The sequence below is a fragment of the Paralichthys olivaceus genome, chromosome 5 (assembly GCF_024713975.1).
Source record: "Paralichthys olivaceus isolate ysfri-2021 chromosome 5, ASM2471397v2, whole genome shotgun sequence".
Classification (NCBI taxonomy): Eukaryota; Metazoa; Chordata; class Actinopteri; order Pleuronectiformes; family Paralichthyidae; genus Paralichthys; species Paralichthys olivaceus.
In genome coordinates, this window is record NC_091097.1 from 11,049,157 (window position 1) to 11,068,347 (window position 19,191).

A 19,191-nucleotide genomic window follows, 5' to 3' on the forward strand; every position below is an offset into this window, starting at 1 on the left:
TTGAAGAATTTGACAGCCACAGGCAGGAATGATTTCCTGTGGCGTTCTGTCGAGCAGCGTGGGTGGATGAGTCTGTCACTGAACGAGCTGCAGAGGCTAATCAAGACATTATGGAGAGGGTGTGACGGAAAGTCCAATATCGTCCTTACTTTGGACAAAGTTCACCTCTCCATCACCACTGTGACACTGCCCCCCCCCCCAACAACATGGCTGGCTTTCCTGATTAGCTTGTTGAGTCTATTAATGTCCTTCTTCTTCAAGCTGCTGCCCCAGCAGAAAACAGCAAACAATATGGCACTGGACACAACAGACTCAGAAAATAGAGACGGCTCTGGCCTCTTTTGTAAATCGTGTCCACGTTTTTTGACCAGTCCAGTTTATTGTCTAAGTACACCCCCAAGTACTTATAGTTCTCCACCATGCCACATTAGCAGCAATGGAAACCAATACCAGTCGAAACCCTAATCCCAATTGTCAAGGAACAACATAGTCCACAAATTGATCCAAGTTACAATCTTATCTTTTTTTAAATAACTTCTAGGTTAGTTGAATATTCAGAATGTCTATTATTTTTCTACAAAACAGACGTCGCAGTTCATACATAAACCTTATTGTAACCATTAAATTTAGATATTAACTAAATTAATATCAGCAGCAATAAAACAAGTGTTTAAAGATCTTTGTCTGATACAACAGTTGCTCATATCATAATATGTCATAAGAGGTGACCCAACATAAGTGAAATGTGAACGGAACTGATAGTTTGGTTTGCATGTTTTCCGTGGTCTGCCAGTTTGACTCAAAAAATGCCCAAATAGACATAAACCTTCAAGATTTATCAGGGCACTTGAATCGTGCTTCTTTAACAGATGTCACCTCATATCAAATGTAGCTTGCTCTTTTTGCCTTATGTGGAACTTATTTTGAGGCCTGATCTCAAACAAGATGCCAACTGTTTTCATGTCCATTTAGAGGGTTATATTAGGGTGACTAAGCTTATATGGATATTCATTTTAATATAGGAATATGAGCTGTGGGCAAGTGTTGTGTAACTGTAGACCACAAACATTTAGGGGCAATTCCATGCATGCATAAAAGAAAATAATGATTCAATGTCTATTAATAAAGTGCTTTGACTTTAACATTTATCAAATAGAGCACAAACCAATTATAATGGTATTTTAAGGTATTCTTCAGATGTTATTAACATAAACGTGATGAAGTGTTTGATGACCATAATAAAAATTTTTAAGTTTTTCTAATGCTGACCACTGTCTCATATTAATGTCACTTAGGGGTGAATGTTCTTTCATTTCAGATATTTCAGATGTGCAAGTGTCTTGCAACCGAATATCAGTGATATTTGGAACACTTTCTAAAAGCAATTCCAAGAGCTACTGATAAACTGAAAAAAGAGGCTAATGTTTTAACTTCAATGTCCTTTAAATCAAATTTTATAATATCTGAAATCATAAATAAACCATATTCTGAATTATTTTATGAAACAACTTGGTCCTCACTTCCTGCATTTTAAGGAAGTAGAACATTAAGTAGAACATTAAGATCCAAAAACATCTCCTTTCTGTTTTAAATGATTTTATCTGTAAACTTCCTTATAGACCTTTTATTCATATTTGGTTTAGTTTAATTATTTTGTTGATGTTGTATTATAACATGGACATGAACAACTTGTGTGAATGCAATCTATTCCCTTAATGCTGTAATTCCTCTTTTGTGACAGTAGAGAGGCCCATAGTCATTAATTCATATTTATCCGAAACCAAAATTGTTAGTCACGTCCAAGGCTGCAATGAAATACATCAGATTAAATTAAATATAAAAGATCTTGATGGATCGTGTATTTTATAAGGATACATTATTTTAGTGACAAAGAATTGCACATATCACTTCCTTAAACATCACTGCCTCCATAAAAGCTACAGGATGAAATGAAGCCATGACCAAAATGAGAGAGACGACTGCTGACCAGGCACCCTCACCCTCTATAAAAGAGGCTGCAACTGCTGCATGAACTGATAGGCATCCAACACAGGTGAGTGTATTCTTGATAAACCCATATTTTACTGGTTTTGATTTGTTGGGAAAGTTCCTTATTCCTCATGCATATTTTCAACAACTAGTTTAAGATAACATTCAGGTGAAATTTCATGGCTTAACAAAGTAGCCTTGAATGAGAAACATTAGTCAAAGCAATTTTGTGATTATACAATTAAAGGTTTTATTGGCATCTAGTACACTTTTTGTTAAAATTAGTACATAGCCTACTTAGTGATCAACAGCAATATTTATCTGATTGGAAGGGGAATTGAATGAAAAGGAGAATGCTGAACTTTAATGATTTACAGTGTGAGATTTTCTCAAACTCTTAAAAGATAGAATTTCTGGAACAACAATTCATTTTAAGTTTTGTGCTCATGTTTAATTATGTTTTTATAGCATCTTGAGAATCCCTCACCGCAACCAATTCTCTTTTGGAACGAGCTCAGGTACAATATGTTGCCATAAAAAATACTTAAAATCTCCACTATCAGAAAGAAACCAACTATTAGTGAAACCACGATGTTGGTTAACTATTGTGGACTCTCATCTTTTCAGTCTCGGTTAAAGTGCCATCATGAGCACAGACGCAGAGATGCAGCAGTATGGCCCGGCGGCTATCTACCTCCGGAAGCCAGAGAGGGAGAGGATTGAGGCTCAAACTGCTCCGTTTGATGCCAAAACAGCCTTCTTTGTGGTGGATGCTGATGAGATGTACCTCAAGGGTAAACTTGTGAAGAAAGAGGGGGGCAAAGCCACAGTTGAGACAGATAGTGGAAAGGTGGGTGATTTATTATTTTCACTGTTTTAATAATTCATTTGAAACAATAGCTGGGTATAATATTTATTGAACTAGTTATTTATCACTGCATTATTCATTCAAACTGACACTATTAGAATCAATGTAATAGTTCTGTTATCCATTTCAGTGAAAAACGTTTTGCTGTATTTCTTATTCAGACTCTTACTGTGAAAGAGGAAGATATCCATGCCAGGAATCCTCCAAAGTTTGACAAGCTTGAGGACATGGCCATGATGACCCACCTCAATGAGCCTTGTGTGTTGTATAACCTCAAAGAGCGTTATGCATCATGGATGATCTACGTGAGTTCCCCCCAAAGGAGAAGTATACAAAGCAAACACATCATTCACTGGAAACTGTTCAACCATTATTTGAAGATTCCTAACTATTAGAGTATGTGTATGTAAATAAATAAATATTTATACCTAAATGTCAATGCTGTTTATGCTCTTCTCTGCTTTCACAGACCTACTCTGGTCTGTTCTGTGTCGTCGTGAACCCCTACAAGTGGCTTCCTGTGTACGACACTCAGGTTGTGGAAGGATACAGAGGCAAGAAGAGGATTGAGGCACCACCCCACATCTTCTCTATCTCTGACAATGCCTATCAATTCATGCTCACAGGTGAGATCAAAGTTAGTTGTTTAATAGTGTGATGTGGGATTCATCTTAAAAACACCCTGATTGAAGGTGCAATGAAAACGAAACTCACGTGAAGCATATATCTTCGTATTTCAGATCGTGAGAACCAGTCTGTCCTGATCACGTGAGTATTACACAAACTGTCATCTCAAAAGACTTTATTAAAATGACGCTAAATCTTGAAAATATGCACTTTTTAACCCAGTGGAGAATCTGGTGCTGGGAAGACTGTCAACACCAAGCGTGTCATCCAGTACTTTGCAACAATTGCAGCTCTTGGAGCAAAGAAGACTGAGCCAGTAGCTGGCAAGATGCAGGTAAAAATGGCTTGTCAGAGTAAGGTTTATTTGCAAAGCTTGTGTAATTCTAAATTTCTCTTCCAGGGCTCCCTTGAGGACCAAATCGTTGCAGCTAACCCTCTGCTGGAGGCCTATGGTAATGCCAAGACTGTGAGGAATGACAACTCCTCTCGTTTCGTAAGTATTCATTTTATGGGCCTTCACGTCCTGTCACTTACCTATACTTAATGTAACTTTGACTTGAACTGACATTTTCAGATTTTCCTTTTTTGATGCAGTTTAAAAATAACTATTTTATTACTACTCTGGCACTGTAGGGTAAATTCATCAGAATCCACTTTGGTACTTCTGGAAAGCTGTCTTCAGCTGATATTGAAACTTGTAAGTAACAACCATGGTGTAACTCATGTTTTGTTTGGAGTAAAATGTGGTCTTTGACAAACTAAACAACAAAAATGTTAAACAATTATCTTACATACCGTAATTGAATTGGTATTTCTCAGATCTGCTGGAGAAGTCCCGTGTCACCTTCCAGTTGTCTGCTGAGAGGAGCTACCATATCTTCTATCAGCTGATGACAGGCCACAAGCCTGAGCTGCTGGGTATGACAAAACATGGACAATAGGAATTATAGAGTTGGAATCAAGATACTGTAGCAGGAGGACTGATTCATTTATTTCTTCTATTCTTTTGTAGAGGCTCTTCTGATCACCACCAACCCCTATGACTACCACATGATCAGTCAGGGTGAAATCACTGTCACAAGCATCGATGATGTGGAGGAGTTCATTGCAACAGATGTACACAAAAATTCCTACTTGTTTTTGAGATTGTAAAATTGAGAATCCAAGACCAAAATGTCCCAAATGTTAACTACTTCCTTTTTTGTGCAATGCAGACTGCTATTGACATCTTGGGCTTCAATGCTGAGGAGAAGAATGGCATATACAAGCTGACTGGTGCTGTGGTGCATCATGGCAACATGAAATTCAAGCAGAAGCAGCGTGAGGAGCAGGCTGAACCTGACGGCAATGAGGGTAAATGGGATAATGATGCCTTGAAGCATGTCTGTCACATGTATAACACATGACTCTAAACATGACATAGTTCAGTGAACTAAAGATTTTTCTTTCCATCAGTGGCTGATAAAATCGCCTACCTTTTGGGCTTGAACTCAGCTGACATGCTGAAATGTCTGTGCTATCCAAGAGTCAAGGTCGGAAATGAAATGGTGACCAAAGGTCAAACCGTTCCACAGGTACAAAAACAGAGGAAACTTGATGCATCTACAAATCCAGGACTGGTTTAAAAACCAAGCAGGTTTTTCTAAATATTGCCCTTTTTTCTAGGTCAACAATTCTGTCTCGGCTCTGTGCAAGTCTATCTATGAGAAAATGTTCTTGTGGATGGTCATCCGTATCAATGAGATGCTTGACACAAAGCAGGCAAGACAATACTTCATTGGTGTGCTGGATATCGCTGGATTTGAGATCTTTGATGTAAGTGGCCTGAAAACTATCTGAGCAGTGTAACAGATGTACACAAATATGCTATGCACTCATACATTTTGGCTATTACAGTACAACAGCTTGGAGCAACTCTGCATCAACTTCACCAATGAGAAACTGCAACAGTTCTTCAACCACCACATGTTTGTCCTGGAGCAAGAGGAGTATAAGAAAGAAGGCATTGAATGGGAGTTCATTGACTTTGGTATGGACTTGGCTGCCTGCATTGAGCTTATTGAAAAGGTAAGTAGCTACTTGGGAAGAACTTTTTTTATGTGCAAATTGTTGCCTTCACAGATACATTTTAAACATGAGATGTAAATTGTTCTCAGCCAATGGGCATCTTCTCCATCCTTGAAGAGGAGTGCATGTTCCCCAAGGCCTCTGACACAACTTTCAAGAACAAGCTGCATGATCAGCATCTTGGCAAGACCAAGGCCTTTGAGAAGCCAAAGCCTGGAAAGGGCAAGGCTGAGGCTCACTTCTCCCTGGTTCACTATGCGGGTACAGTGGACTACAACATCTCTGGCTGGCTGGACAAGAACAAGGACCCACTGAACGACTCAGTTGTTCAGCTGTACCAGAAATCTTCAAACAAACTGCTTGCTCTTCTGTATGCTCATGCTGCAAGTGACGGTAAGAAACAAGACTGAGGAGAATAATCGATGCAGTGAGTTTGAAGTTAATGGTAGAAGTGTGTCTTTGAAACTGTACCTTGCCAAGTGCAGTTACATTTTCTGCATAAAAGAAAGCTTATGACAATTACAACAGTATTATGTTTTTTTTTTTGTTAATAAAATCTAATGTTTTTTTAATCAGATGCTGCTGCTAGTGGCAAGAAGGCTGGTAAGAAGAAGGGTGGTTCCTTCCAGACTGTGTCTGCACTTTTCAGGGTATGTTTTGTTTCATATTGTTAGATTGTACTTTAAAACCTCAAAGTGAAATAATGTTTGACTTAATTTTTCATAATGGTGATCCATAGGAGAACTTGGGCAAGCTGATGACTAATTTAAGGAGCACACATCCTCACTTTGTGCGTTGCCTGATCCCCAATGAGACAAAGACTCCAGGTAAGAAGCCCATAGTCCTACTTGTAGATTTTTTTTAACATAGTGTTAGAAAGAAACATTTTAAAATAAATACATTTACCTCTTGCAGGTCTGATGGAGAACTTCTTGGTCATCCACCAGCTGAGGTGTAATGGTGTGCTGGAGGGCATCAGAATCTGCAGAAAGGGCTTCCCCAGCAGAATCCTCTATGGTGACTTCAAGCAGAGGTGACTTTTTAGAACAGGCAATTCAATTTATTATGATGACGTTACCTCAGGCCAATAGCTGAGGTACATACAAATATCAACATAATAATATTTTGTAGATACAAAGTACTGAATGCCAGCGTCATCCCTGAGGGACAGTTCATTGACAACAAGAAAGCTTCAGAAAAGCTGTTGGGCTCCATTGATGTGGACCACACTCAGTACAAGTTTGGGCACACAAAGGTACAATTCTATGGGCAATTTCAAAAACTGTTGTTTATTACAAATCAAGTATTATCTGTGTTTCCTGATGATGGATTTCACTGATTTGACACCATAGGTGTTCTTCAAAGCTGGTCTGCTGGGTACCCTGGAGGAGCTGAGAGATGAGAAACTGGCTACGCTGGTGACCATGACTCAGGCCCTCAGCAGGGGATATGTCATGAGGAAGGTGTTTGTTAAGATGATGGAGAGGAGGTAAAATATTTATATTTCATATAGTAGCATTAACTGTATAGTCCAATCATGTAGATATCTTTCTTCAATTGTTATCCTTTGCAAATCCTTGACATCTAATAGCAGTATAAACTACATATTCTCTGCAATTAATTTCCCAGGGAATCCATTTATACAATCCAGTACAACGTTCGTTCATTCATGAATGTGAAAAACTGGCCATGGCTGAAAGTGTACTTCAAGATCAAGCCTCTTCTGAAGAGTGCTGAGACTGAGAAGGAGCTGAGCCAGATGAAGGACACCTATGAGAAGATGCAGACAGACCTGGCTACTGCCCTGGCGAAGAAGAAGGAACTGGAAGAGAAGATGGTTTCCCTGCTGCAAGAGAAGAATGACCTGCAACTGCAAGTGGCTTCGGTAAGATTTATTTAGTATACACATTGTGTACATGCTCAATGAAATAAAACCCTAATCCAATTTCACCATCATCTTCTGACTTTCTGTGTACCTCACTGAAGCTGTACATGAATTGAACAAATAATTAGCATTGAATAATCAAATGTTTAACAAAGAAAAATAAGCAAATTATCCTCTTGTACTGTAGGAAGGGGAAAATCTCTCAGATTCTGAGGAAAGATGTGAAGGGCTCATTAAGAGCAAAATCCAGCTTGAGGCCAAACTCAAAGAGACAACTGAGAGACTGGAGGATGAAGAGGAAATCAATGCTGAGCTGACTGCCAAGAAGAGGAAGCTGGAGGATGAATGCTCTGAGCTGAAGAAGGACATTGATGATCTGGAGCTCACCTTGGCTAAAGTGGAGAAGGAGAAACATGCTACAGAAAACAAGGTTCACACATAAACACAATGATATAAAATAATACACGTTTCTATCAATGGGTCAAGTATGTGTAGGTATAAATATTAAGTTTTTATTTCATTTTATTTCATTCTTATAGGTGAAAAACCTGACAGAGGAAATGGCTTCACAAGATGAGTCCATTGCCAAGTTGACCAAGGAGAAGAAAGCCCTCCAAGAGAGCCACCAGCAAACACTGGATGATCTCCAGGCAGAGGAAGACAAAGTCAACACTCTGACCAAGGCCAAGACGAAGCTGGAACAGCAAGTGGATGATGTAAGAAAACAGTACATATTTTCTTTGTATTGACAAGACTCCAGGAATGTATGGTCTGTCTTATAAATGCCACAAACTATTATTGATAAATGTTATTTTATAGCTTGAGGGATCACTGGAGCAAGAGAAGAAGCTCCGCATGGACCTTGAGAGAGCCAAGAGGAAGCTTGAGGGAGATCTGAAACTGGCCCAGGAATCCATCATGGATCTGGAGAATGACAAGCAGCAGTCTGATGAGAAAATCAAGAAGTGGGTTTTTAGATTATTTGTGACTTGTAATAACTTTGGTGATCCACAACAGAACAGACCTTCACCTGTAAATAATACATAATGTTGAGCAAGAGCTGATGGTATCAGAAACACAACACTGACTGAATATGATTTTACTTTCATTTTACAGGAAGGACTTTGAAATAAGTCAGCTCCTCAGCAAGATTGAGGATGAACAGTCCCTTAGTGCTCAGCTTCAAAAGAAGATCAAGGAACTCCAGGTAACATATTTAAATTACATAGTAGACCCAATAGATTGTAAAAGACACCTGTACACATTTTTTCATAAGACTTCTTAATGTCACCATCATCAAATCTAGGCTCGCATTGAGGAGCTGGAGGAGGAGATTGAGGCTGAGAGAGCTGCTAGGGCCAAGGTTGAGAAACAGAGAGCTGACCTCTCCAGGGAGCTCGAGGAGATCAGTGAGAGGCTTGAGGAAGCTGGTGGAGCAACAGCCGCTCAGATTGAGATGAACAAAAAGCGCGAGGCAGAGTTCCAGAAGATGCGTCGCGACCTAGAGGAGTCAACCCTGCAGCATGAAGCTACCGCATCAACTCTTCGCAAGAAGCAGGCTGACAGTGTTGCAGAGTTGGGTGAGCAGATCGACAACCTGCAGCGTGTCAAGCAGAAGCTGGAGAAGGAAAAGAGCGAGTACAAGATGGAGATAGATGACCTCTCCAGCAACATGGAGGCAGTTGCCAAAACAAAGGTGAATAGTTTGTTTATATGTTGTTTTTTTTCCATCTAGAAATATGAACTGTAACCAGGAAATATTGAACTAGCTTTAAACTTCACAAATGGAAATCATTAATATTGTTTTGTTGTAGGGCAACTTGGAGAAAATGTGCAGAACTCTTGAGGACCAGCTGAGTGAGCTCAAAACCAAAAATGATGAGAATGTTCGCCAGCTCAATGATATTAATGCACAAAGGGCAAGACTGCAGACAGAGAATGGTGAGTCAGCTTTGATGACAAACATTCTGTGGGTGGGTTAATTGTTTTTTATAAACTTATTTACATTGTGTCCTTCAGGTGAGTACTCTCGCCAGCTTGAGGAGAAAGAAGCTCTTGTTTCCCAGCTGACCAGAGGCAAACAGGCTTACACTCAGCAGATTGAGGAGCTTAAGAGACACATTGAGGAGGAAGTGAAGGTAAACAATAACTTTTATCTCCATAAAATACATAATATCATAAAGAAAATTATACTAAAACTAACATCTTGTGAAAAAAACTATATTTTTGCTACACCAAGCAGCCAAATAATTAAATTAACATCAAAAACCTTTACAAAATAGTTGTACACTTTACTAGTAAGTAAAAAATGTTTGTGTCATGTTCATCAGGCCAAGAATGCCCTGGCCCACAGTGTTCAGTCTTCCCGCCATGACTGCGATCTGCTCAGAGAGCAGTTTGAGGAGGAGCAGGAGGCCAAGGCTGAGCTCCAGAGAGGCATGTCCAAGGCTAACAGTGAGGTGGCTCAGTGGAGAAGCAAATATGAGACTGATGCTATCCAGCGCACTGAGGAGCTGGAGGAGGCCAAGTACATGAATACTTGTTACTTTTTCATTCAATATTTTGGCATTCAGTATCCATTTTGCATAGTTAAATACAATCATATTCTTCTGTGTGACAGGAAAAAGCTTGCCCAGCGCCTGCAGGATGCTGAGGAGTCCATCGAGGCTGTGAACTCCAAGTGTGCCTCTTTGGAGAAGACCAAGCAGAGGCTGCAGGGTGAGGTGGAGGACCTCATGATTGATGTGGAGAGAGCTAATGCTCTGGCCGCCAGTCTTGACAAGAAGCAGAGGAACTTTGACAAGGTAGATAATGAAACTGGAAGACAAAACCAGTTTTATCAGAAGAAACACATACCTGTATTAGTAACTAATCATTTAATCAACCCATACAAATGTAGGTCCTGGCCGAATGGAAACAGAAGTATGAAGAGGGCCAGGCTGAGCTGGAAGGAACCCAGAAGGAGGCTCGCTCCCTCAGCACTGAACTGTTCAAGATGAAGAACTCTTATGAAGAGGCTCTGGATCAGCTGGAGACCATGAAGAGAGAGAACAAGAACCTGCAGCGTATGTCAATCTCACTAATTTAGTGTGACATTCAGTGGTTTATGAGCTTTAGTCAAAGTAAATGTAAACATTGATGCAGACCATTTTGTAGATATTTTGTATATTGCATACAAGTAGTCTTAGTATTTTGCTTGTGTTGGTCTATAGAGGAGATCTCAGACCTGACTGAACAGCTTGGTGAGACTGGAAAGAGCATCCATGAGCTGGAGAAATCTAAGAAGACTGTGGAGACTGAGAAGGTCGAGATTCAGACAGCACTTGAGGAAGCTGAGGTAATACAGTTTAAATTATAGAATTTCTTTTGAATGAGTTTAGCCCATGTCTGTTCAATATTCATCGAGCTATTATTGTTAAAAATAGGGCACACTGGAGCACGAGGAGGCCAAGATTCTCCATGTCCAGCTTGAGCTCAACCAGATCAAAGGTGAGGTTGACAGGAAGCTGGCAGAGAAGGATGAGGAGATGGAGCAGATCAAGAGGAACAGCCAGAGGGTGATTGACTCCATGCAGACCACTCTTGATTCTGAGGTCAGGAGCAGGAACGATGCCCTGAGAGTCAAGAAGAAGATGGAGGGAGACCTGAATGAGATGGAGATTCAGCTGAGCCACGCCAACAGGCAGGCTGCTGAGGCCCAGAAACAACTGAGGAACGTCCAGGGACAGCTCAAGGTGAGGTTTGTTGATTGTTGAACGAAAAAAAGAAATGTTCAACAGGAAAGAGAGTTAACACCTTTTTTTTCTCTTTTCAATATCAGGATGCCCAATTGCACCTTGATGACGCTCTCAGAAGTCAGGACGACATGAAGGAGCAGGTTGCCATGGTGGAGCGCAGAAATGGTCTGATGCTGGCTGAGATTGAAGAACTGAGAGCCGCTCTGGAACAGACAGAGAGAGGACGCAAAGTGGCTGAGCAGGAGCTGGTTGATGCTAGTGAGCGTGTCAGCCTGCTTCACTCTCAGGTTTGTTTTCAGTAATTCACAAAATATCTGTCCTTGTTAAATATATACCTATGGACTCTTTTATGCATGATAAATACAGATTAAATTTGAATTTGTCTCTTTTTTTATCCTCAGAACACCAGTCTGCTGAACACCAAGAAGAAGCTGGAGTCTGACTTTGTCCACGTTCAGGGTGAAGTTGATGACGCTATGCAGGAAGCAAGGAATGCTGAGGAGAAAGCCAAAAAGGCTATCACTGATGTGAGTTTACATTTCAATCTCAATAAGTGATTTTAAGGCTTATATCAAATGAAACTAGTATTGGAGACCATTTATCATTTCAGGCTGCCATGATGTCTGAGGAGCTGAAGAAGGAGCAGGACACCAGTGCTCATCTGGAGAGGATGAAGAAGAACCTGGAGGTCACAGTCAAGGACCTGCAGCACCGTCTGGATGAGGCTGAGAACCTCGCCATGAAGGGTGGCAAGAAGCAGCTCCAGAAACTGGAGTCCAGGGTGAGAACATTACACTGTATAGTATGAATGCTCATAATCAGTCAGTTCGAGGATGCATCTTATTGATGAATTATTTATCATCATGTTACAGGTGCGTGAGCTGGAAACTGAAGTTGAGGCTGAGCAGAGACGTGGAGCTGATGCTGTTAAAGGAGTCCGCAAATATGAGAGGAGAGTGAAGGAGCTGACCTACCAGGTAATTCCTACTGGAAAAACTAATCTTAGTTTCTTTTTATTCTATTTCCCTCATCACTTACTGTATAAACCTTCATCTGTGCAGACTGAAGAGGACAAGAAGAACGTGGCCAGGCTTCAGGATCTGGTGGACAAGCTGCAGCTCAAAGTCAAGGCTTACAAGAGACAGGCTGAGGAGGCTGTAAGTCAACTATATGACTAATCATTTCACTTACAATTTAACAGTACCTCCATTGTCTGCTTAGCATTTGAGTCAACATATTTCCTATCCCATCACAGGAGGAGCAGGCCAACACTCATATGTCCAGGTGCAGGAAGGTTCAGCACGAGATGGAAGAGGCTCAGGAGCGCGCTGACATTGCTGAGTCCCAGGTCAACAAGCTGAGAGTCAAGAGCCGTGATACAGGAAAGGTACTGTGATCATACTTTACAGAAATTTACCATGTGGTACTTTAATTTAATGTTGTTACAATTCTTCATTTATTTTATATATTGATGATGTAAAAATTATATCATAAGTTTAGTGCCACATATAAAATGTACTTTTAGAACCGCATGAGATAGATATTGTTGGTAATATATGTTGAATAATTGTATTTTTCTTGTCATTTCTTTTCAGTCTGAAAGTGCTGAGTAAGAAACAACATCCCATTAGAACCATTTGACAGAATCCATACAATATGAACTTGCTGTTGAATTGTTTGTTTATTAATTTAATAAACTGATTCCTGAAAAATTTACTCTGTGTTTTCTGAAGTTTATTGAAGTCACATCTGAGTGCAGAGTGAAACAAAGAAACCAAGATATCCCATTCATGAATAAAGAATGCCTGTTATGAATTTCTGGCCTAAACTTAACGGTAGCCAATTTATGGAAATAATATATGCTTTGAAAAGTTGGTAGTGATGGCCTTTATGATAATAGGTTTAGCATGCCAAACCACATCAACCCAAACACTTTGAAATTAGGTTGCTCAGCAAGCATGAGCTGCACATAAATACTTAGAGACTCCTTTATCAGAGGAAACACCATTAGTCACACTTTACTGATAAAATCCGACAAAAAAGGGGAAAAGGAATATATGCCCCCTCATATGTACTGTGTCATTAGTTTATCCTTACTGACACATGGGGCTAGATTTGCAGATGCCTTTCTATTTCTAAAAGTCATGCAGTTCAACCTTAACCTAAAAAATGTGAGCTGTCATCAAATAAATTACTTTTGCCCCTTATAAAATCTGGTATCTCCCCCACAGCACTAATACCCATATTAAGCAAGTTAAATGTAATCAGATTTAGATGATGAAGATGTTCTATTTTTATTTGAGCCAGAAAATTAGTACAAGAAAGCCAGTGAATAAAACATTGTATGTTGGTCTGTACAAATGTACTGTGTCCCCACAGTGATTCAGAAAAATGTGATGCTCCTTGGTCCATTGAATGCAAAATGTGCAACTAACAACTTTGACATTTGAAATACATATTTTAAAATAACTCTTATGTCACCTGGTTATATTAAAATGGAAGAGCAAACTTGGAAAGACACATAATTAGTAGCAGGTTATAATGTTTGTGAAAACAAATAAGAAACAGCCATGTGCACTATAGTCTAGATCAGGTGGATTAAGTATAAAGTGGGTCAGGACAAGAAATGATCAACAAAATAATGTTTGTTTGTTAATTCAGATAGACATTAGACAAACTTGTGTTTCAAGAGGTCTTCAACAGTCTTCATGGCTCCCTTGTTTGCTATGTGTTTTGCATCTTGTTAAATTGTTGTACATATTCAGAATCACCATTAACTACATAAGTTAGTTAAATACATAAAATAGTAAACAGGTCTCAACATTTCTGATAAACCTGAAATTTATTCCATTACTAACATCTAAGCTCCAAGAGAGTTGTCCTGAAACTTTGTAAGTCTCATGTGTGTGCTTAATAAAATCAATGCATATGATGCATGATGATAGATTATATCAAGATTTCATAATAAAAGTAATGTAAAGCCATCGTCATCTATCATAAAATGTATGATTAAAAAAGGGGGGTAGAGACTATGGTAGAAGACTGCACAGTCTCATTAGACTATTAAAAGAAATGGATTCTCCGTACCTCTAAACTGTGAAGATGCTTTGCAGTGGCCAGTCACCACCTGACACCACATCCAGTACATCCATTATACACAACTCTGATAAGAGGTAGCCACAGCCTCTAAGGCTGATCATCCCTATTATTTCACAACTGATGCTTCACATCTGGCACAACAGTACACATATTTTTATCCATGGCAATGACTTACCTACACGGATATTATCCTTTTTTAGAAAATTACATTTTAGTCATCAATAATGAAGATTGTTTAAGAAGATAGATCTCTTCAAACTTGGGATATGGTGGTAACAGCATATCCAAATGTCCTATAAATATATTTTTCTCTTTGCCAAATAAGAATCTGGTCCCTCTCCTAGCTGGATTTATTTTTGACCATGGTAACACCTTGTGATCTCCTGGTAAGATAGCAAATAATTAGCCAAGTCTATGGAAAACGTGGACATGTAAGTTGATCCTAGATACAATCCTACCCTTCAGTACATCTTTTGTCAGATACTCACTTAGTCATATCTAACCCTTCTACCCAAAAGGTGACTCAAAAACATGAATGGTGTTTATGAGAAACATATTTTTGGTATTAAATTATCTGGGTTGGCTGTCCTTTTAAAGTCTGCTTCCAGGAGATACATAATACTTGTCTAGCTTTACTGGAAAGACCATCATCCTGATTTTAATTTCAAATATCTGAGAAATCTATGTCCTGTAACTATACACCAGTGACATTTCGATGCTTCTCCAAATTTAAAATAGATTACTGGATGCAATATCAAAATCAACAGGCAACAGATGCCTACCATGAAGCTTGTCAACATTTGTCACACTCTAGACTTATTAAAGCAAATACGTCACAAACAATGCAGTGCAGCTTGGTAATTTACCATCAGGTATGTTGTGAACATTACTGGTGTGCTGTATTCATAACCACAATCAAGTTCCAAAATACATCAACCCTTATAAAAATTGTATTGGTTACTGACAGCACCTATTCTATTAGGAATACAATACTTATTTTGTGTTCAAAAGGTATTTCGAGTTAGTTGTGTAAAAATAAGGGAATTTGATTTAAACCCAATTTATGAGGATATAGATGTAATATAAATTAAGAAATATGACTATATTTAATTTGTTTAAGTACACATAATTTGTCTCTGTACTTGGTGTCATTTGGTATACATAATGAGAATATTAAATTATATTCAATATCCCTCAATATTTAGATAACCATTTGTTGCTTGATAAAACAAAGAACTATAATGATTTTCGTATTTTTAATGCATTTCTATAAAATGTAAATATATGTGTAAAAAGTAAAACATGTTAAATAACAATGTTTAATATGAACTGAGATTATCCTTATCACTATTACTATCATATAAGTATCAAGCATAAAAGTGGCAATGTAGAGAAAATTACAGACCTTACATGTATGTGTATATTTTGTAACATTCTTCAAAATGTAGTTTTGAATACTGTGGGTTGTAAACCAGAAAATATCTTTATAACAATCAAGAATAACCTTATAATAACTTATGATACTCTTAAAGAAAAACCCATATATCTACCAAATCCCCAAAATACATCTAAACTCTTATTGTGTCCTAATACCTGATGCATCAGATTGAGACCTGTATTTGTTAATGCCAATTTACTTATTTGAAAGTCATCTGTGAAACAACAGAACCACAGAGCAACTAAGTATATTAGTAAATTACCTTTTAGCCAAATAAAAATCGTATTGAATAGGGCTAAAAATATACTCAATACAGTGTATATAAAGAATGACTAGTGCTGTCTATACAGGTGTGAATGAATTGTACTTCACACAAGCTACCTCAAGAATTTATTGTCGGATATTGCAACAGGTTGACAAATAAATCAGGCATTTCTAACTAAATCATACATTGAGGGAGATATGATGATTCTTTTTTATTTAGGCTATATCACCTTATGGTCCTGGACATGTGCAGTCATCAGATTATTTACCAATACCAATTTTAAAATCTGATATTGCTTCACAGTACATTGCACCACCATAAATGTCAACCCTCATCAGATTCTACTGATGCAACTAGATAACTGAAATAAACTACATTAAAATCTGAGAACAGAGTTAAAGAGAGTATTGGATTAATATTCAACAATCATTAGCAAGCAAAAGGAACGCCACAAAATATTCTTGAATTTCTGTGACATCAGAGGCAGCCACAACATATGCAGTCACTTTCTCCATCTTTGGTCAAATCCATGCTAAGAAAAATGTGCAGTTAAACTATTGTGAGAAGAGTGGATGTAAGTGACACTAGTGCAGAAAACAGAGATACAATTTGATGTTAAGAGGTAAGGTAGTTTCTCAGCTGCTGCGAATAATGCCCACAGCCAAAAGCAAGGTATCCTAAGGCACAACAAGATACTTCTTCGTCTTCAACTGCTTCAGTTAAAGTCAGCTTACATACATAGAATTTGAGATCTGTGTAATAATTACTGAAATTGTATGTTATAATTTAAAAAAACTGTAAGTTTATCAGCTTGTTTGGATGTTATTATTGGTCAGAGAAGGATACCCTTAAATGTGTGTGCACACAGCATGCAGCTGGAAATTTACCAGATATCGGAGACATGTGTACCCTGCAACTATACACCAGTAACATTCCGACGCTTCTCCAACATTAAAACTCAGTACTGGTTGTGATATCAAAATTAAAAGGACACGGCACTAGTCTTAAAGTGAGTCAGCTGAAATCTAATCTTTTAACAAATCTCTGCATTTGTAGAGTCCATATTCACAAATTACAATTTGTTTCATAGGGTTTACCAAGGTACAACCTTCAACAAGAGTAAGGAAAAAGTACCCAAAAACCCTATTAACAAGGGGGAAAAAATAGAAACCTCAGAGTGAGCTACATGTGAGGGATCCCTTTACCAAAACAGACAGAAGTGCAAAAGATGCCGCATGTAGCTGAACACATCAACAAAAGAGTTATCACCGGTAATGGTACAATATCCCTCAACCTGAGCACTGTCCCCACCTGCTTCAAGACCACAACCATCATTCCCCTCCCCAAAAAGAGCCCACCCACCTGCCTGAATGACTACAGGCCAGTAGCACTCACTCCAATCATCACGAAGTGCTTTGAGAGAGCAGTGCTGGCCCACATCCAGAGCAGCATACCGGACACCCTGGATCCCCAGCAGTATGCCTACAGGCCCAACAGGTCAACCTCAGACGCCACAGCTGCTGCCCTCCACTACTCCCTCTCTCACCTAGAAAACAAGGACTCCTACATAAGGATGCTCTTTGTCAACTACAGCTCCGCTTTCAACATGGTCGTCCCCCACAAACTCATCCATATATTCTCCACACTCGGTCTGCACCCCACCCTCTGTGACTGGCTGTTTGACTTTCTGACTGGCAGGCCTCAGTCTGTCAGGATTGGAAACAGGACTTCAGCCAGTGTTATCACCAACATCGGCACCCCACAGGGTTGTGTCCTCAGCCCCATCCTTTACACCCTGTTCACCCATGACTGTGTCGCCTCCCACAAAGACCACATCGTCCTGAAGTTTGCGGATGACACCGCAGTGATAGGACGCATCACTGGGGGAAACGAAGCAGTCTACAGGAGGGAGGTGGCCAGTTTGGTGTCATGGTGTGAGGATAACAACCTCACCCTCAACACTGACAAGACCAAGGAGCTGATAGTGGACATTTGGAAGGAGAGGAGACCTCATCAACCCCTTTTCATCCAGGAGCTTGAAGTTGAGAGGGTGAGCAGTTTTAAATACCTCGGGGTCCACTTCAGTGAGGACCTCACCTGGACATTAAACACAACACAGCTAGTCAAGAAGGCTCAACAGCGGCTGTACTTCCTGAGGAGGCTGAGGAAGTTTGGGATGACTCATAAGATCCTCAGCAACTTCTACAGCTGCATCATCGACCGCAAACGCCTGCAGAGAGTGGTGAGGACAGCAGAAAAAATTACCAAGACCTCACTGCTCTCTCTGCAGAGCATTTACCACCGCAGGGTTCAGAGGAGAGCTGCCTCCATTCTTAAAGACCCCACCCACCCCCAACATGGACTGCTCACACTTCTACCCTCAGGCAGGAGGTATAGAAGTGTTGAATGTAGGACCAAAGACTCATAAACTCTTTGTTCCCCACTGCCATTAGACTCCTAAACAGCTGACAGGAGTCTACAACCTACCTCACAAACTGCAACACTGGTCTGCACTTTAACATAAAGTATTCCATTTGTACTGTTTAAATTTATATTGTATACATTTTATTTAATTTTTCACTGTTACTGTTCATTTTGCACTGCTCAGTTTTGCACAATCCTCACCTGATTCACCTCATTCGCCTTGTTTCTACCTTACTTTTAACATGTTCATATCCTTATTGTATTTTATGTAAATATTGTACTCTAATGTAAATTTTGGTCGTTATTCCAAAAGGACAGCACAAGAATTTCAATTCACAGGGAAACGTGTGTTCTCTGTGTATTTGACAATAAAAATCTTTGAATCTTTGAATGTGATTTGTATATTCTATATATCAAGCAGTCTTGTTGTAATCATGGTCCATGATCAGCTGCTACGGTCACAATCAATCACCATCATCCATGATCAGGATCCACCATTCCGATCCACAATCAGCTGGGACATACTAACCCTTACTCTAAATGAACCATGCTTGTTTAAGTTAAAGTCCCTGACCTATCACTATCAGGCAACAAGGTGACAGCCATAGTGTGCTCGACCAAACTGAGTAACACACTTGCACACATGCTATGCAGCTAATGACACGTACACTAACTGGCCAGGGGATTGCGGTTAAAGGACGACCGCTATTTGATCGCTATACCTCCTCAGCTTTGTCTGCCTGCATCTTAGATTTTTTAACCATATTAACTTGGTAACTTGACGGTAACTGT

At 39.4% G+C, this 19,191-nt stretch overlaps 1 protein-coding gene across 4 annotated transcripts; it reads left to right on the plus strand.

Moving 5' to 3' along the window:
• Positions 1-2,436: 2,436 nt before the first annotated feature.
• Positions 2,437-12,889, plus strand: LOC138404824 (myosin heavy chain, fast skeletal muscle-like). Of its 4 annotated transcripts, XM_069524554.1 has the most exons (40): positions 2,437-2,507; positions 2,617-2,839; positions 3,019-3,162; positions 3,327-3,483; positions 3,598-3,625; positions 3,707-3,818; positions 3,885-3,977; positions 4,118-4,181; positions 4,304-4,402; positions 4,497-4,600; positions 4,699-4,837; positions 4,940-5,058; positions 5,150-5,299; positions 5,381-5,551; positions 5,641-5,944; positions 6,128-6,201; positions 6,291-6,378; positions 6,467-6,584; positions 6,683-6,806; positions 6,904-7,040; positions 7,181-7,436; positions 7,624-7,866; positions 7,976-8,152; positions 8,256-8,401; positions 8,553-8,643; positions 8,743-9,132; positions 9,251-9,377; positions 9,456-9,574; positions 9,767-9,963; positions 10,057-10,240; positions 10,336-10,501; positions 10,649-10,773; positions 10,862-11,170; positions 11,257-11,460; positions 11,575-11,700; positions 11,784-11,954; positions 12,046-12,150; positions 12,235-12,330; positions 12,429-12,560; positions 12,769-12,889. In XM_069524554.1, exons 2-40 carry the CDS (start codon positions 2,636-2,638, stop codon positions 12,784-12,786), a joined length of 5,811 nt encoding a protein of 1,936 aa, XP_069380655.1. In that variant the 5' UTR covers positions 2,437-2,507; positions 2,617-2,635; the 3' UTR covers positions 12,787-12,889. The 4 variants fall into 4 exon arrangements, with proteins under 4 accessions (XP_069380655.1, XP_069380654.1, XP_069380653.1 ...); XM_069524553.1 differs by having other exon boundaries at positions 3,707-3,977; XM_069524552.1 differs by having other exon boundaries at positions 12,046-12,330.
• The last annotated feature ends 6,302 nt before the right edge of the window (positions 12,890-19,191 follow it).

Coding starts and splice junctions, on each gene's coding strand:
- LOC138404824 (XM_069524551.1), top strand. CDS start 2,636: ATGAGCACAGACGCAGAGATGCAGCAGTATGGCCCGGCGGCTATCTAC. Junction 3,163..3,326: donor ATGCATCATGGATGATCTAC/GTGAGTTCCCCC, acceptor CTGCTTTCACAG/ACCTACTCTGGTCTGTTCTG. Junction 9,133..9,250: donor AGGCAGTTGCCAAAACAAAG/GTGAATAGTTTG, acceptor GTTTTGTTGTAG/GGCAACTTGGAGAAAATGTG.